Raw genomic sequence first — 26986 nt, forward strand, 5'->3', positions numbered from 1 at the left:
TCCAAACCCAAGATTCGTGCAAGACAACAGATTTCTTGCCTTTGCAGCCGGGGTTTCGACTTGCAATATCTCCTCCGTTATGGAGGCATTGGAGGGGGAAAGGTCTTCCTTGCCCCGAGGGCCTTCTCTCAAAGACTTCGCCGCTGATGTTCGGTCGGCCAGAGGCCGACCCAGACCCAATTCTGACACAATGTGCCAGTTTCCCAGTCACTTGTGACTGGAACATTTCCCAGGCGCAAGGCACCCCGAGCTCTTTCATCGTTTCAAGGACGTTTTCGCAGGAGCACCGCCACGTTCATACTTGGCCGCGCGCACAACGAACGTGGTAAAAGTAAGACCAAATCTTGGCCCTTAGCCTCGGGAGTCTTGCTCCTTCGAGTCCGTCGTCGCAATTGACACGAGAACGCTTCATCAATCAACCTTGACCAACTTCACTTCAACAACTAGCCAGAAGCAGTCACCAAGGGCCATGTAGCTAGCCCCCTGCCGAAGGGTTGAAGACCGGAAGTGCCATTTCCGGTGTTCCCGGCTCAGAGGCAGCATTGCCTGGTTGGGTTGGGGGTTGGTTCCTTGTTATTTCCTGTGCGTATGTTGTTCATTGCGGCTTGACCAGCACTCGGAGAGGATGGGCGCTATGCACGCGAAGTTGTCTATTGCAGCAGCGATGCCGATACAATTGCTGGCAGTCGGGCCTGGCGGTCGTGTGGCTTGCGCGGTGTGGTGATGGCAATGGCGGCGACGTCGAAGGCTCGGAAAGATCCAGTCTCATGCGGTAGCGGCCAAGGTGGCACCACATTTCACGACGGTCGGAGGAAATGACCCGACCCGGAGGGCCAGTCCCTCGTTCCCCTTCGACTGGCATATCCCCCAGTTGCAGCCTCTGCAGTGGAGGGCGATCAAGTTGCCGAATGCGTGCTCTGGGGATCCTCGGTCTCGGATGTTCGAGCACTTGTAGGCGAGGGGCACGTCTTTCTTCTTGAAGATGGCCGAACTCTCCTTTACCGCCTTCCTTGACAGCGTCATGTCATCGCCGATGCGGAAATCCTTGAATATGTGACCGTTGATAGCGTAGAATTGGCTGGCGTTCAAGCCAGGCTCAGGCTCCGGCTTGACGGTCGGCTCGGAGAGTACGACCCGGAAGGTCATGCCACTCAGGCAACATCTCTCGTGTCAAAAGCGCACACGACCGAATGGTTCGGCTCCTTCATAAAGATGCGCCTGTTCTTCACAGCCGACAGACCTGCCAAGATATTGGCCAGGTCAGTTTGAGGGCTGTTTGTCTTCTCTTGAATCTGCTCAAGCGACAAGGCCCCTGCCCCTTCCCAGTCAACATCCGTGGTCAACCAACTCCTCATCTCCAGCGTCGGCTTGATTGGCTCTGGCTCCAGCGTCGTCACCGTTGGTTCTACCGAGCAGACGGCCAAAGAAACCCGGAGACTAGTTCTCGGGAACAGGCACGTACATGACCGTGCTGGTTCCGTCGTCAGAGGTAGTGGGAACGCCGTCCCAACCATGCAACCCGTGAGTGAGAACGGAGATCAACCTTGAAGACAGCGACGGAGACCCTCCTCAGAGGGAAAGAAGCTGCGGAAGGAAACGAAGATCGTGAAGCGAAAATGTTGGTTGTTCACGACCCTCGTCGACCTCATCGACGCCACCGCGGAGGCTCATGCTCTGCACGAGCATCTTGCACACTGTGTCCGTTGCTGTGCATTTCTCCTCTCCCGAAAAGAAAGAAATCTCTAGTGTCGACAGGGGAAGCCATCGAGGCGTGGAAGAGCCTTCGCTGGCACGATGCTCGTAATCCGAAACGGAGCAATCATCGCCAGCTCCTTCCTCTCCTAGCCAGTGGCCAAGATCCTTTCGAGCCTCATCTAGACATGGGTTCTCGTCGGCAATCTGGGCGAACAAGACGGCGACCTACTTCGCGTCGTAGCCAGGAAGAGGCCGGGTCAGGAGGAGAAGTGCGGTTCTCGATGCGTCTGTTTGTGCGTACGTCGAGAAGGACGCGGTGCGTTTGGCTGAGGGTCGCCTCAGGGTTAGAGCCGGCAGCCTTTCACATACGACCATATCCTGTTGAATACTAGGGACCCCGCCCGCTGTTTGGGGTTAAGATCAACCCTCCGGGAAACAGCCAGCGGTGCTCGAAGAAAGAGTAATGATCTTGCCATAACCAGAATTGGCAGATGATTCATTAACATCTCTTCTTCCATTCATCGAGTCCCATCTCTTCTTGCTCTTGTTTCTGTGCTTCTCTTTCTTGGAACTTCTCTTTCTGTGCTTGGTATCTTCTCAGCTAAGACTCGGCGAAGCCGGCTACGAGCGGGCCGAACTTGGTTCTGATGCCATCGATGATGCCGGGAGGGTATGCAGTGAAGCTGAGAGTATTGGCGGAAGTAGACATGTTGGATTGTATCTACTGAGTTATGATTATTCGGCGGAGGCTGGGTTCTGGTGACGGTTGCGTATTTGAAAGCAGTGATTAGCAGTGCTTCCTGTGCCAATAATGCCCCTTGCCAAATGCTTGGCCTTTCCCCCAATCAAGAAAGCCATTCTTCGTCGGCCGAGAAGAGCTCAGGCACCACGGACGTGCTGCTGTCGTCCTTGATCGTAGGTCGTAGTCTTGACCATAAACTATGCCAACTAGAGATCGGGCGAAGAGGCGGACGGTGTCCCTTAAAGACTCCGCTTCCATTTCTGCTTGACGTAGGTCATCCTGCAGTGGCAGGTACGTCGATACCTCTGTAAGGGTAGCTCGGCGCCCCTTCACGTCCGGCTCCTGCGTGGGACTCGAGACCGCGACCAACCACGCCATCTTAAGCTTCTCGGCCTTGTCTGTGCCCTCACAAACACAAGCTGGCTTCCCAACGACACGGGAACGTGCCTGCAGCAGCCGGAGCGGCCGCACATGACTGGAGGGCCGCGTCAGGTGGCCTCGTGGCTGCGCTGGTGGCCTGCCTTGAGGTGGGCCTTCATGCCTGCCTCCGTGCCGGTGGCGTGGCCGCGGCAGAGAACATGGCGCGTCGTGCCAACGTGGGTTGTGGCCGCGTGCTTCTCTACGCCCTTTTGGCGTGTGAAGGTCTGATTATTCCGAGGTTTGACGTTAGTGTTTACTCTTTTAAGGAAAATATATAAATGAATCTTTGGAAGTAGGTACTTACTCGGTTGCACATCGGGCAACACAGGCCAAACTCCTCCAAGCAAACCCAATGATCGACAGCTCAACGAAAGAGGCGTTCTTGTCGCCTCATCTAGTCTGTCCCGTCGCCGACCGTTGCTCGGGCCTTCATGGACTGGAGGAAAATATCGTCGCCATTGTCGGCGATCTCCTGAGAAGAGGGCATTGTGCTTCTGCAGACTCTGTTCGCAGTTCTTTCCGCTCTCCTTGGTGTTTGAGGTCACGGTGGGCCCCTATTGCTTCAAGTCACCACACATGACCAAGTTCTGCTCTTGCCAGACTTTCATCAACGATCCCAAAGGCGCTTCAAAAGCCTCATTCGTAATGACAAGGGATGCACTTCAAGTGACTTTCCGTGCAATGGACTGTGGCTGGGGCAATATCTTAGTCTTTGACCGGCAATTGAAACTCATTCCTGGGAAATCTCGCCGAGAAAGAGATTTGTTCTTTTCTCAACCAGTGGTAATCTTCGAAGACTTTAGCTCGATTGAAGTTGGGTTGTCGCGTTTTTTGGCCACTGCAACAGGAATTGGGGTTCCTTTTGTCATCTCCATCAGGCCGGCGCGTGTTGAAGCAGGCACGGCCGGGAGGACAGATACGTGCTCCTTTCGCCGAGGACTGATGGATACCTCAGACAACTCCTTCAATTCCCTCCCATTCGACAAGGTACTGGGTGACTCATGTTGTGTGGCCCACAAATGATGTAGGTTCATGTGTGATCCCAGAGATCTAGTGCCGGAGTGCAGCACGCCTCTTCTCTCCTCTTTAGCACTGGCAGTGCGTATCAGGCGTTGGGGCTTCTGCCGATGACGCCTGCCGACGAGGAGCGACCAAAGGGGTTGAAGGAATCCATTGCCGGCAAGAGCTCTCTCTGACTGGTAGCTCTTCCGGCCGTCCCACTCATGGATGATGGAGATGATGAAGAGTACTACCACAACGACATTGTACGGAGCCCTGATAGCAGCGATGCTGGTGATGTCGGCGATGTCAGCCAGAGCCACGATACCGACGATGCTAGTCAGAGCCTCGATGGCGACGGTGAGAAGGCACGAGTCTTTGGATATGCGCTGGCGGTGCGCATCAAGCGTTGGGGGCTTCTGCCAATGACATCTGCTGATGAGGAACGTCCGAAGGGGTTAGAGGAATCCATTGTCGGCGAGAGTTCTCTGTGTCTGAAAGATCTCTGGTCAGTGTAAGTAGGTGCGTATTTTAATATACACAGTGTAAGGGTCCAGAAAGGAGATGAATGCAAGATACTTACTGGTTTTTCGGGTTCCTTTGGATACAGTGCTTCGGGTCTGGTGACTCTTAGGAAGCTCGACCCTTATCCAAGCTTTGTCACCCCCACCATCTGAAACCCCAACAGACCACAGCGTTTCTCCAAGAGGACTGTCCTTTCGAGTCTGGCGACGTGATGGTGGAATGATCCTGAATGCCTGTGAATCTCGATAGCTAGATTGCACCGGCATCTAGATGGATGGTGCACCTGTTTGTTCCAGCTTCTCATTGCGTCTTGTTCTTACGGGTCTTTGGTGGATCCAACAAGCAATGATTAGCACTGCTTCCTTTGCCAACAATGCTAGATGCCAAATGTCCGGCCTTTATACCTTTACTCTCCCCAGTTGCTCTGGCTCAATGAGAGAGCTACTCGGTACCTCTCCCCAGCTGAAAAGAGGCTCTATAGAGACCAGACGGTGGCGCCAGTGTCGACAAATTCCTGGAAGCGCTCCGTACTCTTCTGAGAATCAGGTGTGCCAGCCTCAGTGACAATCTGCTGCGGCAGTCGGCGCTGCTCCTGGAGGCGCCTGAAAGGATTATTGCTGCTTACGGCGCGCGGGACTGGGTCGGAGCCCAGAGCCTCTCCAGGACGCAGCCGCACCTTTACCATTCGATAAAGGTTCTGCTGAAGGGGGCCTTATCGGCGAGCTGTCGTCCCCGTCCTCGATTTCGTCCTCGTCCTCGACGTCGTCCTCGTCCTCGACGGCATCCTTCTTGTTCTTTCTCAGGCGGTTCGTTTGCTCACGCGGCTTCGCTTGGCGGGCACTGTGGACTCATCTTGGTCACTCTTGCGCTTCGAGGCACCGGCAACTCGTGACCCTGGGAGTTTAATTAGCTGCTGTATGAATAAGTATGTATGTCAATGATTCACCTACCTCTTTGCAAGACCTGCAAGTGACCTTTCCATCGGCTCTCAGGGAGCCCTCTAAGGCCCTCAATTATTCAACATCTTGTGTCATTCCATATTCAAGCTATTCGACGGCGCCCTTTCGACGTCTTTGGGTATTTCTAGTAACTCCCCTCCTTCAGCGCAGCATTCAGGTAGTCGAACAACAGACTGTGTGCTGCGTCAAATCGAGGCCTTCCCTCCTGTTGAGATATTAACCCATGATTGTTTCCAAGTATGCCAAGGAGACTCTTTAGCACTTACCTAGTGGTAACTTGACTCATTTTCTTTTTCAAGCAGAGGCCTGGATCAGACCGTTGGCGGCACCGGTGGCACCGCCACGCGCTGTAACTTAACTCATCTTTTCAAGCAGCGGCCTGGATTAGACCGATGGTGGCACCGGTGGCGCCGCCACACGCTGAGAAGCGTGCTGGCACCAACAATACCAAGTGCTCTCGGGTATGGTAACAACGCCGGCGGCCGGGACGAACTTGCAGCCAACCTCGCCTCAGAGGGAGAGTTCACAGACTAACCCAGCAATGGGTTAGAGGGGTGAGCAACATACGCCAACAAATGTCACTGTCAGATAGATGCAGTTTAAACCTCATGCCTAGGAGGGGCGAGATAGTTAATAATAATCATGTATATTCTGCTCTTCGTGCTACCAATGTCTTTATATCCAGCTACTCGGCTCAACCTCTTCCAAACAGTCTATTTGAGAAACCTCGCTGTCGTCATTATGCTCGCCCTTCGTGCTTGTGCCTCAAACCAACAGCAGTAGCCGGAGCGGCCTCGGTAGCACCGGCAAGTCTAGCAGATCATGGCCCTGGATATTTGGTTAGTTTGAGTTGCAACGAGCTTGGCATAAAGGGACAGGGTAATCAGTAATGACTTACAAAAGGTTCTTCGTTATTCACGCCGCCCTCGGCGATTGCTTGCCCTTCTTGTTCTTCTCGCCGAAGAAACTCCACAGTTTCTCGAAGAGCAGTGAACAACGCCAGGAGAATTCAGAGGAGAAAGGTGCAAGCGGCACCCCGTTGCTCCATCTCTTGCATGGCTAGTGTAGGGTCTGCTTTGGTATGCAGCCTCTTAGACTTCTTCTCCGCCGAAGGTTCATAAAGGCCAGTCCGAGGCCCTAGAGAAATCAAAGGGGGAAGGTGGAAGCGCCACCTCGTCGTGCTCGTCTCCGTGCTCGTCGCCGCCATTGTCGTACTCGTCGTTCTCGCCGTCGTGCTCGCCCAGACTGTCTGGCGCCGATGTGCGCGAGGAAGTTGTTCCAAACGCTTCGCTCGCCGAGATCACGAGAGAGGCCGACGGTGGCCGGCTGTCTTTAGCCTTGCCTGGTGTCATACCCTCGTCCTAGCAGCTAGGGCTGGTTTGGCGAGCCTCCCGTGTTTCTCCAAGACCTCCGAGCCCCTTTTGTTGCCGTATCCAGAAGCGCATCATGTTCCGATCTGCGCCCTGTGCCAACACCAATCCATTTCCACGTCCGCTCCACTCAGCAGGCGCCAACGAACCGTATAGAAGATCTTCGGAGTCACCCTTTTCCCCCCCCGTACGGATACTGCTGAGGTGGAGGGGGTTGTGGGTATGGGGCAACCGATGGGCTTTGTCCCAATTCACCTCCTCCACCTCAACGGACGTTAAGGCAGATAACGTCCACTCGCCAGACAAAGATCTACTCACGGAGGAGTGATCACATCTCCCAAGGGGCTGTCCCCGCGAACATCGCCATCGGTGAGGCCGGCGTCCCCCTCAACTTCGGGCTCGACAACCTTGGGTGCTTCCTCGAAGCAAGCAAGCTTCTTACCTGGAGTGGCGAAGCCTTCATGATCGTCGTCATCGTCGTCGTCGTCGATGTCTTTGTCGTCGGCGCGGGCAGCCGACTTCATGGTTCAAGCCATGAGCTTACTGCCAGTGTTGGTAGTAGTCTTCTTGGCAGATACCTTGGTCTTGGGCTTGGGGGTGGCAGGGTCACTGTTGTCAGGGTCGGCATCGCCGTTGGCGGTTTTGCTGGGGGTCCCAAAGCAGGAGACTATGGCGTTCTGGACGTTGCCGTGCTTCTTGTAGATGAAGGCGAAGGCGTCTTTGGAGGCGCGCTCGCTCTTGAAGCTGAAATGGTCATGGTACGCGGTCCAGTTCATGGCGCTCGTGACCTCCTTCACCAGCATCTTTGCTGACTTCATGCAGGCCTCGAAGAAGACGGGGAGCCTGTTGCTTGTTAGAAACGATGTATTTAGAAGTAGATGATATGTTCACTAACCTTCACGGTCGCATTGTCACGCAAGTAACAAAGTTCACATTGCATCAGCTCATATTGACTCCTGCTCGCCCTTTTTGGTTGATTTATTTCTTTGGCGGTTGGTGAATAACGCCAAAGATTTCTAATCGGCGATTTGAAATAACATAGCGAACTGGAACCTGTTTTAAGGTTGTTCGAGGAATGGGCTATCATCGGCGAATGACTTCTAGGATACGCGAGTTAGTGGTTGTCTAAGACAAAACATGGAAAACAGGCAAGATCATAGTTTTAATTACCTAACTGAAAGTCAAATCAATCGTGTTTCTTGCTCCTACCACCTGTTCCCTCTGGGTCGCGATGACCGCAGTGGTATCCGACGTAATGTTTGATGCACATTGTGAGAGAAAGGATGTTTCTCCTCGTCTCAGTGAACCAGAAAGCCGATAGTTGCTACAATCTCAGAAGCGGGAAGAGCTCAAATTTGAAATCTGGCCCTTGGATCTGAGAGCCTGGCGCCAGTTGAAGGGGTGCCGTTCTCGATGGGAGAGTAGTCCAGATTAATCTCCGTGTCGAAAAGAACATAGTCGATATCCTGGCCGTTCTCTTGCCATTATACCAATACTCGGGGGACAAGCCACTCGTGAATCTGCTCCTTAATATCGGACATGTGGACGAGGCCATCCTCCTTCTCGGCGCTGCTCGTCTTAGCCTTCTTCGAAAGCGTTTTGATGATCTCGAGATCATCTCCATCGTCGGTGACGATGGCCTGGGCCTCGGACTTCATGGCCGTGGCTTTGCGCTTGCTTCCCGTTTTGGCAGTCCTTCGCGTCTCGCATCAACTCCCCCTTCCCCCCATATATGGTTCTAACCACCACGGTAGTGGGGGAAGAGACTGCAGGGCGATACGGAGTACCTGCGCCTGAGTTGTTCTGAGAACGGCCCCACAACAGACGAGAACGTGAGTTCCCAGTGGGAACCTTGCATCTGATTGATCGCCATTTCGACATCTCGGCAGCATGGCGATGAACTAATTGGGCGAAGCCGCAATTGGTTCCGGCCATTGTAGCCTGCCGAACCGCCAAGACGGGAGAACCTTTCAAGAAGTTCCATCCAGAAGGGCTGACGCCTTCGTCCTTGAGCTGCTCCCGGAGGACTTCATACTTGAGGCCAGCTTTCCAAGTCCATTCCCCCAAAACCACACGTGCATCGGCCTTGGGCTTCGCTGGAAGACCGAACTCCTTCGAGGTGAGCAAGTTGGTCATGGACAAACTGCTCCTGGTTCTCGGTGTACATGACGACGAACACCCACAACCCCGTCGACGAATGGCATCGTGGCCGAAGCGTGGCACGCCGCCTCTCTGGAGGTGGCATCCCAGGCTCGTTGGCATACATCATTGTGACTGAAGGGACCGAGGGTAGGCTGGTGGCAATGTCGTTGCCAACATTCGCAACACGCCGGGGCGTGTACAGGCCACGTTCACCCAGACCACGTCGGACAGGGCTGGCAGCACGAATCGAGGGGCGAGGGGGCATCTCCAAAGTTCGGACGCGACGTTCATCGCCTCCATGGCAATGAAGCTCACAAACATCATCATTGTGACTGAAGGGGGCAAAGGGAAAGCCGATCACAGCGTCGTTGCTGATGTTCTCAACACGCCGGGGCGTGTAGAGGCCAGGCTCTTCCCGAGCAAGGTGTGCAGGGTTGCCAGCACAGACACTGGCGGGGGGCATCTCTACCTTGCCTTCCACAACAAGGCGTTTCATGTTGTCCATGCCTCTTCTCTCCACATGCTCCTGCATTTTCCCATCGCTTCGCAGCAACTATCCCAGAGGGAAGTTGGGCCGGCAGTCCTGACCAAGACTCATGCTTGCAAGATGGTCTCCGAGTGATGCACCACCTGGTACTGAACCTACCACGCAGGCGTCCTAAGGGGAGCTCATCGAGAACAGAAATCTCCAGTAGAATATCGTCGTGGAGATATGCCGAAGTGTGCGGTAACCTTGTGCTATTGAGAGGGTAATCCGGCAATAGAATGGTACATGCACATATTGATTTGATTATGCTTGACCTGGTGCAGTAGGCCTGTGAACTGGTAAAATTACCATGCTCTTCGGACCATAAAACTCGTCGCAATGACTGGGGGTGTTTCAACGAATTCCCAACAACGTTCCAACGTTGCTCCAACGAAAGAAGAAAATCGCTCGATGCATGTAAAAAAGCACCTGTTGGTACTTTTGCTGAACAAGTACGGGGTTTGAGCTCAGCCTGTTCATTGGGATGGAGTCGACAGGCAGGCTCTCCACCTTCAGCACGCCAAGGTGCTTTGCGATCTTCTTGTCCTCTTCGACTCTCTTCTTGTCGGCAGCGGCGACTCAACCCAGATGGGAAAAACATGTGGAAGAAGTTGGCGGGAAAACCCAGGGACGTGATTATAATGGAGTCCTGGGATAGGAGGAGGAGGAGTATGACCCATGGAAAGCATCATAATCTGTTCCATCCACTCATACTCGAGGTTTACATGAGTGATGCTAAGCATCACCTCCTCCTCCTCCTCTGCGGTGCCGCGTGGGTAGGCGGCAACGCCACCTGATCGTGGCCGCAGAGGGGGGCAGCCGGGTGCTGGGGAGAGCAACAGTTATGACCGCCCCCTCTGCTCTATGTTCCCGTTTCCCCCAGAGAGTGTGCAGTATCTTGAACGAGGGAACAACCCAATATGATGACAGTCTTTTCGCCTGCCGCAATGGCAAGCGGCCAAGGACGTGAACATATGAGGTGTTCCCTCGTTCTTTTTGATTGTTGTTGTTGTTGTTGTTGTTGTTGTAACGCTGCTTCGCGACTGCCGCATCCGTTGTTCGCTTCGCTCCGGCTGCTCACGTTGCTGGGCTTCATACGGGCTATAGATGGCAGGTCCCGCGTACCCAGTAAAAGGGTCGTCGTCGTACGTCATGCCCAGAGGCAGGTCAGGGACAGAGTCCCTGACGAGGTTCCCAAGCCAGCCAGAGCATCGGCGGCAAACCTCTACCCTTTGATGGCGGTAGAGCTGCCCTTGAAGCCATGTCTGGCGCGGATGTGCGCGAGGAAGTTGTTCCAAACGCTTCGTTTGTAGCCACAGAAGCGTCGGGCGTGACCTACGCTCCGAACGCTCCGTTTATATCCACAGGAGCATCAGTAGGTCACGCCCGAGTTCTTGCTCTGGTCTACCTGGCGCTTCTTGTTGGAGCGCTTCAGAGAAACATGTGGAAGAAGTTGGTGGGAGAAAATTCAAATCTCGTCCCCAGCGTCATCGGCGGCTGCGGCCTTCAGCTTACGCTTCTTCGAGGCGCGCTTAGAGGCAGGAGTCTTAGCTCCTCCAGCCTTCTGCTTAGCCAGGGCCAGAGGAGCCGGCGGCAGCTGACTCGCCGTTGTTTTCAGGTTGTAGTTGGCGAGCTCACTCTCCAGCCAATCTGCGAATGCGACGCGGGCCGCCTTCTCCTTCGTTCTCTTGGTTGTAAACTCGTCCGAGGACGGGTTCATCTGTTGTTCCTCCAGATCCCGATGCCTCTCCGCCTAGCATCGGAGTGCGGTTTCTCTCTTTGCAGGGGGTCCGCTGCCGTTCTTGACATAGACCTTGCCGGCCTTCATCAGATCCACCTTCTTGACGAGGTCGTCCTCTTCCTTCTTGATGCCGCTTTTCTTGGCCTTCTTGGAAGGCGTCTCGATGGTCTCGAGATCATCTCCGTCGTCCCCATCTTCCAAGAGTTTGCTCTGGTCTTTGCGATAGGCGGCGTCCTTCTTGTGCTTGAAAGAGATATGGCTGGCGATGTAATGATGGCCATTCTTCATGCCACGGTGACTCGGGTCTGCCTTTTGGCAGCAGGGCTTGCAAGTGACCTTGCCCGGCTGCCAGGGCCTCAGGCCGTGATCTTGCCGCACTTGTGGCCCAAATCAAGAGATTTGTGGAAGAAGTTGGTGAGGGAAGAAAACTCCTTCCAAACCACATCTGCAGCTGGGCGAGGGCCCAGTCCCTGATAGGGACGGGGAGGAACAAGACGCTCTCGCACATGCCAAGTGCGACCGAGAAACGTAACACGTGCGGTGCAAGTGCAGACCCTGCCTGCATACTATTTCCTCTCTCTCCAAAACCCTTCATGGAGCGCGAGCTCAGCATGAAGATACGGAAGCCTCCCCCGACTTGAAGGGGTAGGGGGGTCGGGGAGGCGGAGAAGGAAGGATGAGGCTGCGAAGATCCAACGGTACGAAGCACAGGCTGGCTGGCTTTGCGTGCTAGGTGAAGCTGCTGTTCCGGTTGCCATTGCTGAAGGGAAGCAACGGGTCCAGATGCCAGTTGTTGGGCCGTTTTCTTGATTCTGTCTCTTTCATTTTTCGACAGAAAATGTGGAAGAAGTTGGTGGGAGAGATACCGCACGAGAGCCACTCCCGCAGCTCAATCATATCCTCGAGGCACTCTTGAATCAGGCTGTGGGCACAGCCCTTGTCAGAGGGAATGGCGTCTACATCCTCCAGGAAGTCCTGAACAGCCATAGTTAGTCAAGTGATCATACTTGTTTGTAAACATATAGTCTCAACAGTGCAATGACAAGATGAAAGGTAGCACTTACGAAAACAGTCGCATCGACGTATTTGGCATCCCCAGAGGAGATGCCGCTTCCTTGAAGCCGACCTTTGGCAAGCGCATCGCGCGGAGGTGGCATCAAGCCGCACAGGATGCAGCGGCAGGACCAGTGGGAGGATATGCGGAGCACATCCCCAGTCAAGGCTCTCGACGCTCTCCTTCCTCTCAACACGGATCCTGCAACCGAAGATTCGACGACCAGCCTGGAAATAGTTAGTTGAGATCATCATGCTTGCGTAGAACTCCTCTGATAGTGAGACTTACCAGATCTTGAGCAGGCAGCGCGGCCCCTAGTCTCGGGCATACTCAACGAAGTCGAGCACTCCTAGGAAGTGCCAACGTGGTGGTAGCTACTTTTTTCCAAGGGCCTGAAATTAGCATCTCAAGTAAGAAGCTTGATGCTTTTGCTCCTCGTGTCTTGACATCATTATTGTGACTGAAGGGGTTGAGATACTCAGTCTCATCATGTGTGTGTGTGTGTATGCTTTTTTTTTCTTTTGTGCCTCTTGAGGGCTCTCGCTCTTTTGAGTCTTTTCTCTCTCTCTTATTTTTTGTTTTTATGTTTGCGTCTCTCTCGTACCACTCTGCCCCGGTTGCGTATCTCCTTGCTCTTTTCTCGTGCCGTTCTGGACTCTTCTCGTGCCGCTCAATTACGTGCACGTACGGCTCCACTTTGCTTCTCGTATAGAATGGTGGGCAACGCCTGTCAGGAAAAATGTTAGTTTTTGGATTTAATGAATACAACAGCAACTAAAATGAAAGGTACAGGGAACAAAAAAATAAGTCACAGCTCGCATACTTACAGATATCTGATACCAAAATCGCCAAGCAACACCATCCTGCATCTTCACCAGAGTGCGCTGTTGCTCCTGCTCGACAGAGAAGCGGACAAGCCCGTAGCCGCGGGATTGACCAGGGGAGATGGCCGGTTTGCTGGTCCGGGGCCAATCTTGGCACTCTTGCAGGCAGGGAAGCACACAACCCCTAGCCGCGGGATTGGCTGGGGGCATGGCCTGTGGGCAATCCTGGCGCCGTTGCACGAGGGGAAACACCCCCAGCCATGTAGGCAGGCTGCTTGCCATTTCTGTGCCCGGGAGAAAACCTAAGCCTCGTCCACGAAAATGACCTTCTTGTCCTCATCATCCTCCTCCTTCTTGATGATGTCGAAATCCTCGATATCGTCCAGGTCGTCATAGGCATCGTGCTGGGTCTTGGGTCGCTTGGCTCTGCCACCAGAGCTGCCCTGGCCGCCACGCTTGACGACCTTGCCGGGGGTCTTGGCAGGGGACGATCCGGCTGGTCTGTCTTGAAAAGGGCACGCCCCTAACGTTCGGCATAGCTACAGGGTAAGCTACAGGGTAGCGCCAAGCCCAAGACATGACGATGGTGATCTCAGGGAAGGAGACCAGCGGCATGATCAGCCCTTGGGAAAGGGCGCCCATGCTGCTTGGTTGACTTGACATGAAAACCAAACTTGTCATTCCATGTGATCAGGAAGGAAACAGACCACAGAGTGGCCGGTTTGCTGGTCCGAGGCCCATGATCTTGCGCTCTTGCAGGAGGGGAAGCACACAAGGTCGTAGCCGCAGGATTGGCCACCCCCAGTGGCCGGTTTGCTGGTCCGGGGGTTCAAATCCTTGGTGCTCTCCCAGGATGGGAAGCGGCGCTTGGAACAAAGCAACCAAGCCAAAGACCCGTTGACTTCGTGGCCGAAGTCTCCTCCATCGAAGATGGAGAATTCGGGGCTTCGGGTATCGCGACGGTCGACCAAGCCTCTGTCCAAGGCCGCCCCCAAGGTCCTGTTGAGACGGAAGACGCGATCAAGGCCGCGTTTAGCAAGCATAGCCTGCCCCGAAGATATCTCCAACAGCCCCAGAGATCAGAGCAGGAAAGGTGACCAGTCGTGCCGATATCTTGTCCTGTTGTTGAGCGACAGAACAAATTACTGGTCCTCTGGCCAAGTGTTGTTGCACAGACTGTTCATCCAAGTGCCATTGTGCCAAGGACCTGTGACCAAGGCAGTGCAAAATCCACCAACACTATCTTGAGGCCGACTGGGTGGGCAGGATAAAGTTGAGATTGGTAAGCTGCCGTTTGGTCTGCAATCTCAACGAAAGTGGTCAAGATTCAAAATCCCATACTTTCGGGTGGTCAAACGTTTCTTGGTCCCTTTTCGTTTGCACGAAACCTGTACGTATGTGGAACGACAGTACCGCCCCAACCCAACGAGAAGCGTTTTCTCAAGGCGGCAACGAGAAATTGTCCAAAGACGAACTACAGGCTTCGGCATTTTAAGATCGGCAACTCATGCAGAGCTCAACCCAAGACATGGAAGAAGGAAGGTAGCTGGGGTGAGGAGGTAAAACTCCTTCCTTCCACACCATATGTCGTGAACGGCGCAGCCGCGTAGTTCGGACTGCCAAAGGGGAACCAGGCCTGCATCGTCATGGGCGCAGGAGGGGCAGATGGCATGCTGGTGGTAAGGTCGTTGCCAAGATTCCCTCAACACCGCCTGAAGAAACCCCTTCTTTTGACCCAGAAAGGTCAACGGCCAACGTTCGTTGAAGTCTCGTCTGGCAAAGAAGCTCCCCCAGCTGTACGGCCAGCCGAAGGGGACGGCCTTCTCGGCTTCTGGGTCCTCGCTGCTCTTCCAAGCCAAAAGATGGTGGGTTTTGCTGAGCTCATGGAGGAAATGCTCACAGTTCGGACCGGCGAACATCTGCGGCTCCCAGTGGCCGCACAAGGTAACCTGCAGAATTTATTAGCATATTTTGACAAGTGATAAGTGAAAAGTAGTATGCTGCTTACTTGCTTCTGGCGAACAAATCAGAAGAGTGTGAGCCGTTGGCATAGTGTGACATACATTTCGTTTGTTTTTCCTCTCCGCCCGGTTGTATACCATTGGCAGCCGTTCTCGTGACAGTCAGCCACAAGGACTGGAGGGCTGATCGCGTTCTCGCCTCCTAATGACATATTGCATTCATTATGAGGGGAGTTTTGCCACGAGCTAATACTTGCCAAGGATGACAGAAATCTCGCCAGAGTAACCTTTATCGCAAGCATCGAGTCAACTCCATCAATACATAGGCTGGGACTGGCTTTCCTTCCTTCGCACAGTCTTCGTAAAGAATAGGCAAGTCATATGTCCTGGTATCAGAGAGCTATGGTGGCTCCTCGTCATTTTCCTTCTCAGTCTCCTCCAGGATTAAGAAGATGCTTTGCCTCATAGCAGCTGGGCTCGCAGCTGTACGGCTAGTCAAAGAGTTCTCGCCACCATAAAAGGGAAAGATGTTCATGGTCTTGTAGCATAAACAGTACTCGGGGCTTGAATGGGATGATTCGGTAGGTCTCCCAAGACAAGACATATGTCATTGAGATTCGAGATGAAAATCCGAGGGAAAAAATAGATAGTTAGTGAACCGCTATTTATATGAAGTAAGTAATAGAGGAGCTGTATGCCACTTACAGATCTCAGAGTACATATATACTAATTTGATTTCCAGAGTTTCTTCGAAGAAACTCGAAGAAGCCTTTGCGATCATATAAGCCACCACGCACTCGACGTCAACAATGAGGCAGTTCCTGGAATTTTGAACCACGGTTGATGTTTGGCACTTGAACATCGTGATCCCCAGGTCATAGTTCTTGAACTCGACCAGGAACCCTTGGGCTCAGTCTCGAAGTATCCCCAGGCAATGATGGCGAGCTGTTGCTCGCGGGCAGTGAAGGTACCGGACATGGTGATGAGTGGATGGGTGAGGTGGAAGACGATGGTGAGCAATGGAGGATGACAAAGAAGACGTATTGCAAGGTCTCGAGGATTGTCTTTGTCATGTTGGTAGATGTAGAGGAGATGTGGCTGAGGAGTAGGAGTAGAAGCAGAAAGTGAAGTCTAAAGCACTGGTCTCCCAGCACACATGTGGAGGCAAAGGAATTGCGTCCACCGCTGGCATGCTTGCCACGAAGGAGTTCACAGGCAGCGGGAAAGAAGAGAAGGCTTGTCTTGCTTCCTGCTCCTTCCTTGCCTTTGCTGCTGGTTCTGACTTTGGTGCCCACCAGACTTGCCTTTTTGCGTTAGTCAGGAAGCTTGGCGTCGAAAGGAAGGGTCGGAGGAGATGAAGGGATAACATCAGACGAAAGGGTATAATCAGAGGGAATGGCAACATCAGACGAATAAGCAATTTCGTCCGATATTCACTGATCCAGGACTTCTTCGACGACTGAAACTGCGATCATCGGCGATTGAAATGTGATTATCGGCGACTGAATGGGGTTCTTCGCGGGTTGATATTCAACATTTCGAAGAATGGAGAGGATTCAGGGTTTGGGGAGAGAGTTGAGTGCAAAGTGATGCAAGGTCAAGACAATAGAGAGGATATGATGAGAAGTTTCCTCTGCCACTCTCTGAACGTGAGCGATTTGGAGCCCTCCTATACTGTTGAAGTATTGCGTCAGAAGGTAAGATAGGAAACTTGATATAGGAAAAGCTTCAGGCGGATGAGAGTGAAGCACCTACCTCATTGTCCGTCCATTCCGGCTCTGTGTAACTTGCTTTGTATTGCCTCATGTCTTCACACATTCCTGGACGACCCTCCTTCCGGATGACTTGAACGTTGACAACATTACCAATCTGACCAACAAGAAGACAGACTTCGCGATTCAGACGGCAATATCGGAAAGATTGCCGACATAGATAGATCGCTGGTCTACCTCGTAGCGTCTCCGGTAAGTCTGCTCAGAATCTGTAACCGGCTCCACATGACGCGATCGCGGAGGATCGTGAGCGACGACGCGGTACATGGCATGGCGTCGGAAAGCCACACCCTGTGCTAGGGATGTAGCCGGTGAAAGAGGCACACCGGCCAACCCGAGCGAAAATTGTGGAAGAAGTTGGTGGGAGAAATATTCTGGAGGAGATGGCTGGTGCTTTCCCTGCGAAATTGTCAGTATGTTTGTGCCTTCCTTCATTACCTTCTTTGAAATATGGCTGGGGAATTGAATGAGAGCAAAATTTCGAGATGAACCACGAGCACCTTTGACACCAAGGGCCAACCAAGTGGTGTCGCCAAAGCGCGATGATGTGTATAGCTGAGGGTATCGACGAGATAGGATGGAAGGGATAGTTTGGGTATATCGGCGACATGAGATGAAACCTATACCTTTGATCGTCGGCGAGATGAGATGAAATGATGCCACTTCCTACCTTTGATCAACAAAGCAACCTTGTGCCGACCAAGTGAGGCTTCATGACTGTGGTCACTCTTCCCAGTTGGCGACGATAAGGCAACCTGATCAAATGGGATGTGTTGATGGGAGAGGGAATAAACATGTGGCTTGGTGGGAAGGTTGCTGATTGAGGATGCGATGTTGTTGTGTTGGAGGGAAAGAACGTCATGAGCGTCATGACTAGATGTGTAGATGGAAAAGGCAACTGAGAAAGTCGAAGGTGAGAAACAATGTGAGCGTCAAGTGGCGCGATATCCAGAAGGAGAAGGAAGTATGTAATAGTGATGGAAGCAGTTGCAGATGGAAGGAAGGAACAGAAAGAGGAAGGAGTGTGAACTAACCTTATGTAATCTCTTTATGTCGATGTAGGTATTACATCGACGATTGTGAGTGATGAGTTGTGTGAGGTTTGGTGTTGAGAAGTTGAAATGTGCGAAGGAAGATGACGAAGTACGAAGGTTGCAGAGTGATAGAGGGTTGTGGGAAAGGTAAGTGACGAGGTAGGCACTTAAGTCCCTGTTTCATGGAAGGTTGTGTGGATAGCGCCGATTGTCTGAAGGCTGGGGATTAGCGCCATGTCGATTGTGTGTGTCAGTCGTTGTGGAAAAGAAATCTTGCAGAAGGGCAGGAAGTCAAAGAAGAATCGGTGTTTCTGTTTTGAACCTAACTTAACTCCTGGCTGTGTGAGGATTTGCAATGGGGACAGGCGTCTTTAGGGCAAAGCCAAATACCTAGGGCTATTCAGGGACAGGCGGCAGAAGGATGATCCTGTAGAAGAGCACTCTTCCTGCGAGGACTATTGGTATCCGAGGGTTTCGTGACGAGTCGCTCACTTGGCGCGTACGCCGACGGCAGGGGGTTGTATAATTATTTAGGCAGCTGGGTGGCCCAAGCGCGGGGAGGAAGGCGCTGGAGGAGATAGGTTACTTGGTAGTTTTCGGTGTTGATGGGCGTACAGTGGCTGGGGCAAGCTAGATATTTTGGCTTGATGCGGGCGAAGGTCTTGCGTATAAGTCTCTGGTGGCCGCCTACAGCAGCCAGCCCAAGAGATTCAGTTGCTACGAGTTTGATTACAATTCTACGGCAATGATTAAACAGGAACCAGCTCTATCTAAGCATCAACTAGGATATCATGGTCTGGCGGGAAGCAGTGAACATATCGTATGCTAATATAATCCCTCCTATGATCACTTTGCAATGACTCAGCATGGTTTAGGTACAAAACGCTATGGAACACATCAATGGCCAACCACCGTACAAAGTTCTGTCAAGTAAGACGACGCATTGACAAAAGACTCTTGTACAGAATCCGCGTACTGTGCATCGTGCGGTCTTGTTGTACGCTCAAACATACAGTAGTTCCATAGGCAGCAAGATATGGGACCATATTCCATACATTTTTGACCAATTCTGACCTTCATATTCTAGCTCCGGGCCTTCTGGCATTCGGTGCAATTGGAATACCATTCAATTGAACAGGCTACGGTGCTACCTAGCTGTGGTATTTACTCTATTTGAGCCATTTGCTTCTGCTGGCATGCTGGAGTGAATCAAGAAGCAAGTAGACAGGAAGGCATGTGGCAATATGTACTACCCCTTCCAAAGTTCCCTTATATCCAAAAGTGTGCTTCTCAAGAACTCATATCTCCCACGCCTAGCAAATATTCCTAGCCCCATTGCCCGACAAGCTCCAATTAACATTCTGCCCACAAGGCGACTCCCGCACCGAAGCCCCGTTGACAGTGAGCGTAATCCAAATATCCTTATTGTTAGGAAACTCGTTCCGCGCCGAGAGCCGGACCTCGCCCCCGCCGTTCACCGTGCCGCCGCGGATGGACAAGTTGTAGCAGTTCTCGATCAGGATCGCGTTGTTGCCGTTGTTGGCCAAGTCGACCGAGGTGATGACGGCGCCGCCCGACTGCGAGACGCAGAAGACGCCGCGCCCGCCGCCGCGCGAGACGACTTTATCCACGTAGACGTTGGTGTTGTAGTTGCCGTTCTCGTTCTGGCCGTTGTTGTTGGCGAAGCGCAGGGTGGCGTAGCCGGTGCCCTTGGCGACGTTGTCGCCGTCCACCAGGCCCACGCGCACGTTGCGGGAGGTCTGGATCAGCAGTCCGGACTCGCCCACGTTGCGTGCAATCACCTGTCCGATCTCCAGGCCGTCGATGTTGAATGTCTCGACGGCGTGGCTGCCAGCACCCGTGACCCGTACACTGTCGATCTTGACATTGTAGTTCCATGGTGCATCTCTGTCAAATCGAATCCCCAGGCCTGTGTCAAAGTTCATGACAATCTGACCCAAAGTCAAGTCACGGACACCATGGAACCGCAGACCAAAGTAGGGACCGCCAGTCATAGTCAGGTAAGGAATCTTGACACCATCGGTGTTAAGAGATTCAATTGCGCCTTTGCCAGTGTTCCAGCCCGTGTTGATGGTGCCGCAACCTTCGAATGTCTTCCCACTAGAAATGCTAATAGTGCTGGCACCAATTGAACCAGACGCCATGACAGCAACACGCTGGCCACTGCTGATGGAGTCAAGTGCCGCTTGGATTGCAGCTCGGTAATCGCCGCCGGAGTACACGGTGTTAGAGCCCCGGGTTGCGGTGAAGGAATTGCCCGAGCCCGTCACTTTAGCGTCGGGGGTTCCAGACCCACATTGGGCCCGAACGGAGGAGGCAAGGGCGAGCACGGCCCCGAAGATTGAAAGTTTAACCATTGCTAGGATACAAGAACTGTGAAACACCAGCAACTCGATGTTGGCCACATAAGCTTCTAGAATATGGAATTGAACATGGTTTATATCATGTCTGCGGTATTGAAAAGCAGCCAACCTAACTTTGCCTCTCCTCTATGGCGCACCTAGCCATTGGAGGAAAATATGCATTGAAAAAGGCCAAGGATCTCAATTGACAGAGGCATTAGAACGGCAATGCAGGATGCAGCATTTTGGCGCAATATGGGAATGCTACCTTGCATCTGTAGGTGCATTTACACCCATGCCAGATCGCATGTACCGGCATCTCTTTGGCGCAAATTCAATGTATGTGGCCCCACGGCAAAAGTATCTCCGCATTGGCAATAGGCCCGGACGGTTTTCAATGCTTGGCCCCTGCCATGCGGGGGCTCGCCTCCGAAGGTTCACTTGCTTCTGTGGTCTGTGGTGCCAAGTCAAAAGCAACTGAATTGAATTATCCCTTGCCGCATGGTAGGAAACTAATGCACTCCGCAAAAGCAATTGCACGAGGAGTCACTGTTTCAACCAAGTCACATCCACTGCATGGCATGCTCGTTTCTCAAATGCAAATGTTCAATCATAGCTTGGGGTTACCTGTAGCCTAGGTACCCTGCAATTCAGTAGCTAAAACGCATGCTAATTCTCTAAGTGAATACAGAGAGACCAAACCACCACTTGAGTATATTGAATCCTGACCTTGACTTCTCAGAATCAGGATTGACTTCCTGCTGCATGTAACTAATTGTGCTGCACCTCAGGCCGACGCTTCTCAATAGCAAGAATCGTATCAATGAAAGAGCGCCGTAGCGGTGTCTTCTTGCGCGAAGCCAACAGCTGCGCCGTCTTCAAGATGTTCTTGATCTGCCTTCCATTGAGATCAAGCGCCGAAAGGTCGTCCAAGTCCGCATCAGATAGCTCTGTCGCCGCACTCTTGGCACCATTTGCCGCCGCCGCCAAGAAGTTCTGCCAAACCAGCCGACGCGAAGCCGGCGTGAGATCCGGGTACTCAAGCGAGACGTGGATACGCGACTGGAACGCCGGGTCGATGTTGTCGACGCGGTTGGTGGTCATGAAGAGGATGCCCTCGTAGTACTCGAGCGTGCGCAGGAAGATGGAGACGACCTTGTTGCGCTCGAGGTCGTGGCTCGAGCGGGCCTCGAGGAAGACGTCGCACTCGTCAAGCAGCAGGATCGCGTCCCAGCGCGCCACGAGTTCTAGAATTCGCGACAGGCTCTGCTCTACCTCGTACGGCTCCGAGCCCAGGTCGCCCGAGGAGAGGGTGTGAAGGGGGACACGGAGGTTCTCGGCGACAGCTTCGGCGGTTAAGGTTTTGCCTACACCGGGGGAGCCTGGAGTACCGGTTGTCAGTAATCAAATTCAAGAGCCATGTGGGGAAGAAGCACTTACCTGAGAGTAAGCAGATAACACCCTTGCCTTTGCCCGAGATGACATCATCAAAAGCACATCCCTGGAGCTGAGACTCCGAGAAAGCCATGATGAGCTCCTTCTGGTCATCAGGCAACACCAGTTTATCGAATGCATCGTCGCTGAACTTGATGTCGCCAACCTGCTCCACAAAGAAGTCGAGCCACTTCTTCAACTTGAGGGAGTAGCCGCTGGTGCGGCTTCGAGCAAGCATCTTGTAGTACGGGCTGAGCTTCAGTTTGCCGTCATTCTGGCCACCACCGTTGGCATGACTCTCCATGCTGGCAAGAAGCAGCTGGTCCCTGGGCTTCCAGTCTCTCAGACGTCGCTGGCGCATGTAGTTGATGTGGCTGAACCGATTGAACGATCCGATGTCCACAACTATGCGGCCCGAAACTTCGATGGGCAGCTCGTTACTCTCACGGTCCCAGGTGATGGCCGTCCCTGAGTAACTATCAATATGTTAGCGACCCATATCCGCAGTTCTGGGAACCGCCAAAGTGGGGGAAGTATCTTACGCTTTGTAGTGATGGCCAGCAAGGTCCTCGAAGAGTTGGCCCCTCTTGATCAACGATTCCCTGATCTCATCTGGGCGAGGATGGAAAGCAAAAGGGTATGCTGGAAGCTCCACGATCTTCTTGGTTCCAACGAAGTCCGGGATATCCATATTCTCCCGGCATCTCCCAAATGTCTTGCCATCGTAGTCGATGCAGTCGGTGCTCAATCGCAGGAACTTGCCACAGCGGTTCTCCATATACTCAGTGTCTTCGAGTTCGAAGGCCGAGAGCGGTCCCTTATATGCGGCCAAGAGGGGAGCACCGGGCTGGAAGACCATCCACAGGTTCTCAAAGGTAACCACCCCTTTCTCAACATAGTCCTCGAAGACCTTGATGCTGTCGCCGATTTCATACTGCAAGATGTTGTGAAGGATCGTGAGGTGCTCCTTGGTGGTGTCGTCGAGATTCTCGCGCTCCCTGTACTTGGCAAAGTCCTTCCAGCGATGCACGAAAGGCTTGAATGGCGCCTCAAAGATCAGCCGCTCAAGCTCGCATGCGACGCCGGGATAGTCTTCGAGAATCTCTCCAAGGGCCGTCTTCAGCCAGGGGCTCTGTACGACGATGGAATGGGCCTCGAGTTTCTTCCGGCTGTCGGGGCTCTTGATGTTGCGAACGAGAACCGCATACTGGGCCGTCTCTGCGTTCTCGGCTGCGTCCTCGGCGTCCTCGGGGTATTTGTTGACCCAGGTCCAGTCGCCATCCTTGTCCTTGGGGACTTGTAGATGTTCTTGACGTCGCTCAGAGAACCAGCTGGTACAGTGGGCTTCTTGGCGACTTCTTGGCTCTGCTTAGGCTCGGTCTGCGATACAGCTGCGTCAGCGTCAGGCTGTGAGTCGGATTCGGTATTTGCCGTCATGATGAATGATCAAATTCTCTAGTAACCAAAGTTGATAGCAGATATGGAAGTCTGGTGTTGCACAGATACACTTTGAAGTTCTTAGAATGGTGTTTACTTCGTGGTTTATATAGTTGGAGAGGATTCGGTCGCGAGTGGGAAGGTGATGGCTAACTACCTACTTGGTTGCCTGCGGCGTACAGATTGGTCAACATCATGCCAGCCTAGCTTCGAGGCAACCGTCTCGCCGTGACACAATTAGTCCTACATGAATCCTTTCAACGGACCGAAACTTCGATGGGAGACTGTTATTCGTCAAAAATGCAGTTGCCCGATGCATGCGTGTTGCTGCCTTGCCGATCTTCTGCAAGCTGAGCCTAGGCCATTGCCGGCAACCAAATAAAGAAAGCTTGTGGGGCCGGTGTGACACTGCCTGCCTTCAATGTTGACATTTATGAACCATGGGAAAAGTGGTAGCCTCGTTACTGACAACTTCGTCCTTGAAAGCTCGAAATCTTGGGGAAGCAACGGTTCACAGATGTCAATCGCATGCGCTTGGCAGTAGGCAACCGTAAGCGGCCAGGCCAAACGGGGCTACCCAAAATGCCCCTCCCCCCACGCGCATCCACGGTAGTAGCAGTGAACGCATGTAGTACCTTCGTCCAATATTCCAATGCACCATGGTCACGGTTACAGACTTATCAATACGTACATCAGTTGCCGGATTTGCCATATTTGAACTCACAGATGACTGTAGTGGCTGCAACAGAATTTGAGCGTTGGCGGTCGAGGTTGTCGCTGGACAAGCAATTCATTCAACAGCCTGAGAGGTGCGAAGTTGAATATACGCTGGAAGTAAATGTTTTGCTTCCATTCCTATTGAAGTGAGACACCAAGGTGGATTTCCGCAAGGCCGATACATGTCGGTAGCTGCTAGTTTTGTCCATGTACAGACTCCTGCAGCTCATCATCAGACTAACATGAACTTCAATATCAAGTTTTTGATCAAGTTCCGCAGGCTGGTAGTCTGTAGCGGGAGTACAAGATGCAACGTCATACCAGTCGCACCGGTCTGTCGGCGCCTCCTTGGTCTAGGAACCTTCCACTACAGAACATCAAAGCATGCCACAGTCAAACATGAAAATGCAGAATTGTGGCAAGCTATGCCTACTACTGTTTTGATTGATGTAGCGTGTCCTGGGTTGAGCAGTAGGTGTCATTTCTTCTCCGACTCTGAGAAGTTACATGAAGCAAAATGACAGAGGCCCGAGACTGCACCTAGAAATTGGGCAGGCTCTGAAAGACTGGGCTTAGCCAAAGGCGCTTAGTGCCCGCAGTCTGAGGGCAGGCTAGTCCAAGTCCGCTTAGTGGCCGCAGCCCGACTGTTTGCTGCTTTCTAGTCGGGGTCAATTCCGTGGATGTGATTGGCTGAAGGTATTTCCAAGCACGTTCCCGACTTCAAACCACGAACTATATCCAGCCAACTTCAAACATCGATTAGAAATCAAGACCCCTTATGCTGTATGATATTTCTGCTCGAAAAAGGCTACTTAACTGACATGAACTCGCAACTTTCAACAGCAAGACCTCTGACCCAGTCTCATCCTTATCAGATATCTTGACACAGTAAAGAAATATGGCACCAACTACCGTCCTCATCACCGGAGCAAATAGGGGCCTAGGCGAGGGCCTTCTAAAACGCTACCTTGCCAAACCCCATCATATCGTCATTGCTGCGAACCGAAATCCGTCCCACCCGACCTCGCAGGCACTCTCCAACCTACCCACTGGAGAAGGGAGCCAACTGATCGTCGTCAAGTGGGATGCCACAGTCGACCAAGATGCCTTTGGTGCCGTCGCCGAGCTCCAGGAGAAACACGGGATCCAGTATCTGGACATCGTCGTCGCCAACGCCGGTATCTCCCAGATCTGTCCCACCGTGGCCGACCTCAAGCTGGACACCCTTCGATCCCACATGGCGCCCAATGTCTACGGCTTCCTGGCGACGTATCAGGCCACTCGTCCACTTCGCCAGAAGTCTACCAAGGAGCCCATATTCGCTCCCATGGGATCTACTGCAGGATGTTTGGAGTAAGTCTTTTCTACTTGTTCTTTTCCTTGGCAATTTCTCCCGTCAATCAATCATGCTAATGGGTACGTATATATCGCGTAGGAGCCAACCCCCCATCACCAATGCTGCGTATGGGCTGACTAAGGCAGCAGTGAACTGGTACACCATCAGAATCAATGCAGAGGACGCCTGGCTCAACGCTTTTGTTCTGATCCCAGGATGGGTCCAGACCGACCTCGGTGATCGGGGCGCTCGGGAGCTGGGCTTGGAGAAGGCCTTTATCACGGTCAAGGAGTCTTGCGACGGTATGATGAATGTCTTGGCCGTGACTACCAAGGAGAAGCATGGTGGGAAGATGGTTGGTTGGGGCAGTGACATTTGCCCTTGGTAGGCAATCGTCTTTTCGGACTCCGGTCGAGGCAACAATGAGGCTAGAGGAGCTCGGCCAGTGCCCGACCGAGTTCAAGGTGGTGTGTCTGTCGGAAGATTGCTGAGTAGGTTGGATTTGCCTCGCCTGCTAAGTAGAGCGAGGCGATGAACATAGCAGTGACTTAGCGATAAAGTCACGAAGTAGAAGAATGAATCACGAACAGATGGTATTCCTAGTAATGTGATTGAATTGTCGAGAATACGGATCTCACGTGTGTTCCCCCAAGCATCCTAGCAGCTGCTTATCAATGCAACGTAATAACTCCAGCTCGTATCAGCTCATCTTGTTCATACTGTCCAGCCATACCGTAATACTCTACTCCTACTCTTGGCTTGCTTCTTCCGACTCTCGAGTCCCCGGCTTGAACTTCAGTCGCCACAAGCCCATGGATCCCTTCCCACCGTAACTCCCAAAATCCATATCCCATTGTGCTATAACCGCACGCTTGTATCCGCCGCCCGTAGTGTCCTCCGCGTGTTCCGAATCCCAGATGTAGCCGGCCTTGAGTACCACCGTCACCTTGGCCGAGAAGGTGTTTGAGCCGCTCCCCGCCACCCTGAAGGGAGGCGCATGCGCGGGGTAGAAGCCCATGCCGGGTATCGAGAATCTCACATACGCGATGACGTCGTCGCTGCTGGACTTCGCGAAAATGGCCCATTTGTGCTCCCTTTTGGTCTCCGACGAGCCCTGGGGGATCGGGACAGCCTGATGGCTGTTTCCGATGCACACCGTGATAGTCTGGACTCCTCCATCACCGCCAGATCCGGGCTCGGCGTGGGCGGCCTTGGCTTCCCGCTCCGCGTAGGCGATTGGGTATTTGGTGCGGAGTTCGGTGCACTTCTCAGGGCTCGGCGTCACTCCTGGGCCGCTCTTGGTGTGGCACACGGGGCAACGCGCGACGAGTACGTTGAGGAGGTTGGCGATTTGTAAGTTGTTGGCAGGGATGGTATCTACGTCGAACAAGATCGCAGGATCGGGCAGCGAGCCCAGGGCGTGCTCCTCCATGCAGGACTTGCAGAACAAGTGCTGGCATGTCGTCACGATTGGATCGTAGAGGAGCTGCTCGCATAGGGTGCAGAGATCGTCTTTGTGGATTGCCTCCATATTGTCCTTCTTCTGGGGCTGGCGGTATGTCGTGATGGTGAATTGATGATTGTTGATCAGAATTCATGGTTGTTGTTGATCAGAACCTGACACATCTGCCAAGTGAGAGTGACATTGCCAAAAGGACCCTCTGTTTGCAATAAGCACCTGCTTTGTCAATGTGTCATTACTTAGGATTCGCCCCTTTTTGGTAAGGAAGGTACGAACAACACCAATGCAAATGACCCAGTACACATTTAGGTCAGCGACGTAAGCAAACACAGCCATTTGGCCACGGAAGCAGCAATCGTTCCAGGCTTGATCAAGGCTACAATCACATTGGGCAATCTTGGTTCACAGTGTCCGCACCCAGTTTGCAGTCGGGGGGTCATTGGTCTCTTCTAGCCCGAATCCGACTGCCAGAC

The 26986-nt window shown here is 52.9% G+C and overlaps 18 protein-coding genes across 18 annotated transcripts; 4 read left to right on the forward strand and 14 right to left on the reverse strand.

The window, feature by feature from the left end:
- Positions 1-765: 765 nt before the first annotated feature.
- On the reverse strand, positions 766-1146 carry PG997_010729 (uncharacterized protein; the record flags this gene model as incomplete). The annotated part of the gene is made up of 1 exon (XM_066815044.1): positions 766-1146. One exon carries the CDS (start codon positions 1144-1146, stop codon positions 766-768), a length of 381 nt encoding a protein of 126 aa, XP_066664334.1.
- Positions 1147-1569: 423 nt separating this feature from the next.
- PG997_010730 (uncharacterized protein) lies at positions 1570-2404 on the reverse strand (the record flags this gene model as incomplete). Its single annotated transcript, XM_066815045.1, has 2 exons — positions 1570-1920; positions 2321-2404. 2 exons carry the CDS (start codon positions 2402-2404, stop codon positions 1570-1572), a joined length of 435 nt encoding a protein of 144 aa, XP_066664335.1.
- Positions 2405-2925: 521 nt separating this feature from the next.
- Positions 2926-3344, reverse strand: PG997_010731 (uncharacterized protein; the record flags this gene model as incomplete). Its single annotated transcript, XM_066815046.1, has 2 exons — positions 2926-3081; positions 3273-3344. The coding sequence occupies 2 exons, from the start codon at positions 3342-3344 to the stop codon at positions 2926-2928; spliced, it is 228 nt and encodes a 75-aa protein (XP_066664336.1).
- Positions 3345-4080: 736 nt separating this feature from the next.
- On the forward strand, positions 4081-4593 carry PG997_010732 (uncharacterized protein; the record flags this gene model as incomplete). Its single annotated transcript, XM_066815047.1, has 2 exons — positions 4081-4370; positions 4545-4593. 2 exons carry the CDS (start codon positions 4081-4083, stop codon positions 4591-4593), a joined length of 339 nt encoding a protein of 112 aa, XP_066664337.1.
- A 263-nt stretch (positions 4594-4856) lies between these two features.
- PG997_010733 (uncharacterized protein) lies at positions 4857-5626 on the reverse strand (the record flags this gene model as incomplete). The annotated part of the gene is made up of 3 exons (XM_066815048.1): positions 4857-5017; positions 5064-5221; positions 5607-5626. The coding sequence occupies 3 exons, from the start codon at positions 5624-5626 to the stop codon at positions 4857-4859; spliced, it is 339 nt and encodes a 112-aa protein (XP_066664338.1).
- An 829-nt stretch (positions 5627-6455) lies between these two features.
- PG997_010734 (uncharacterized protein) lies at positions 6456-6692 on the reverse strand (the record flags this gene model as incomplete). The annotated part of the gene is made up of 1 exon (XM_066815049.1): positions 6456-6692. The coding sequence occupies one exon, from the start codon at positions 6690-6692 to the stop codon at positions 6456-6458; it is 237 nt and encodes a 78-aa protein (XP_066664339.1).
- A 332-nt stretch (positions 6693-7024) lies between these two features.
- Positions 7025-8368, reverse strand: PG997_010735 (uncharacterized protein; the record flags this gene model as incomplete). Its single annotated transcript, XM_066815050.1, has 3 exons — positions 7025-7228; positions 7289-7553; positions 8223-8368. The coding sequence occupies 3 exons, from the start codon at positions 8366-8368 to the stop codon at positions 7025-7027; spliced, it is 615 nt and encodes a 204-aa protein (XP_066664340.1).
- Positions 8369-9150: 782 nt separating this feature from the next.
- Positions 9151-9474, forward strand: PG997_010736 (uncharacterized protein; the record flags this gene model as incomplete). Its single annotated transcript, XM_066815051.1, has 1 exon — positions 9151-9474. The coding sequence occupies one exon, from the start codon at positions 9151-9153 to the stop codon at positions 9472-9474; it is 324 nt and encodes a 107-aa protein (XP_066664341.1).
- A 1372-nt stretch (positions 9475-10846) lies between these two features.
- On the reverse strand, positions 10847-11098 carry PG997_010737 (uncharacterized protein; the record flags this gene model as incomplete). Its single annotated transcript, XM_066815052.1, has 1 exon — positions 10847-11098. One exon carries the CDS (start codon positions 11096-11098, stop codon positions 10847-10849), a length of 252 nt encoding a protein of 83 aa, XP_066664342.1.
- Positions 11099-11131: 33 nt separating this feature from the next.
- PG997_010738 (uncharacterized protein) lies at positions 11132-11407 on the reverse strand (the record flags this gene model as incomplete). Its single annotated transcript, XM_066815053.1, has 1 exon — positions 11132-11407. One exon carries the CDS (start codon positions 11405-11407, stop codon positions 11132-11134), a length of 276 nt encoding a protein of 91 aa, XP_066664343.1.
- Positions 11408-11848: 441 nt separating this feature from the next.
- PG997_010739 (uncharacterized protein) lies at positions 11849-12106 on the reverse strand (the record flags this gene model as incomplete). The annotated part of the gene is made up of 1 exon (XM_066815054.1): positions 11849-12106. The coding sequence occupies one exon, from the start codon at positions 12104-12106 to the stop codon at positions 11849-11851; it is 258 nt and encodes an 85-aa protein (XP_066664344.1).
- Positions 12107-12165: 59 nt separating this feature from the next.
- On the forward strand, positions 12166-12526 carry PG997_010740 (uncharacterized protein; the record flags this gene model as incomplete). The annotated part of the gene is made up of 2 exons (XM_066815055.1): positions 12166-12409; positions 12465-12526. The coding sequence occupies 2 exons, from the start codon at positions 12166-12168 to the stop codon at positions 12524-12526; spliced, it is 306 nt and encodes a 101-aa protein (XP_066664345.1).
- Positions 12527-13299: 773 nt separating this feature from the next.
- On the reverse strand, positions 13300-14040 carry PG997_010741 (tRNA selenocysteine-associated protein 1; the record flags this gene model as incomplete). Its single annotated transcript, XM_066815056.1, has 2 exons — positions 13300-13536; positions 13705-14040. The coding sequence occupies 2 exons, from the start codon at positions 14038-14040 to the stop codon at positions 13300-13302; spliced, it is 573 nt and encodes a 190-aa protein (XP_066664346.1).
- Positions 14041-14502: 462 nt separating this feature from the next.
- PG997_010742 (uncharacterized protein) lies at positions 14503-15936 on the reverse strand (the record flags this gene model as incomplete). The annotated part of the gene is made up of 4 exons (XM_066815057.1): positions 14503-14946; positions 15281-15315; positions 15664-15684; positions 15756-15936. The coding sequence occupies 4 exons, from the start codon at positions 15934-15936 to the stop codon at positions 14503-14505; spliced, it is 681 nt and encodes a 226-aa protein (XP_066664347.1).
- A 3141-nt stretch (positions 15937-19077) lies between these two features.
- Positions 19078-20142, reverse strand: PG997_010743 (uncharacterized protein; the record flags this gene model as incomplete). The annotated part of the gene is made up of 1 exon (XM_066815058.1): positions 19078-20142. One exon carries the CDS (start codon positions 20140-20142, stop codon positions 19078-19080), a length of 1065 nt encoding a protein of 354 aa, XP_066664348.1.
- Positions 20143-20898: 756 nt separating this feature from the next.
- PG997_010744 (uncharacterized protein) lies at positions 20899-22998 on the reverse strand (the record flags this gene model as incomplete). Its single annotated transcript, XM_066815059.1, has 4 exons — positions 20899-21509; positions 21568-22037; positions 22104-22849; positions 22900-22998. 4 exons carry the CDS (start codon positions 22996-22998, stop codon positions 20899-20901), a joined length of 1926 nt encoding a protein of 641 aa, XP_066664349.1.
- A 1615-nt stretch (positions 22999-24613) lies between these two features.
- Positions 24614-25439, forward strand: PG997_010745 (beta-1-3-N-acetylgalactosaminyltransferase 2; the record flags this gene model as incomplete). Its single annotated transcript, XM_066815060.1, has 2 exons — positions 24614-25068; positions 25151-25439. 2 exons carry the CDS (start codon positions 24614-24616, stop codon positions 25437-25439), a joined length of 744 nt encoding a protein of 247 aa, XP_066664350.1.
- Positions 25440-25799: 360 nt separating this feature from the next.
- Positions 25800-26582, reverse strand: PG997_010746 (uncharacterized protein; the record flags this gene model as incomplete). The annotated part of the gene is made up of 1 exon (XM_066815061.1): positions 25800-26582. One exon carries the CDS (start codon positions 26580-26582, stop codon positions 25800-25802), a length of 783 nt encoding a protein of 260 aa, XP_066664351.1.
- Between the last annotated feature and the right edge of the window lie 404 nt (positions 26583-26986).

This window comes from Apiospora hydei, assembly GCF_038363865.1.
Source record: "Apiospora hydei strain CBS 114990 chromosome Unknown utg000008l_segment0_segment0, whole genome shotgun sequence".
Lineage (NCBI taxonomy): Eukaryota > Fungi > Ascomycota > Sordariomycetes > Amphisphaeriales > Apiosporaceae > Apiospora > Apiospora hydei.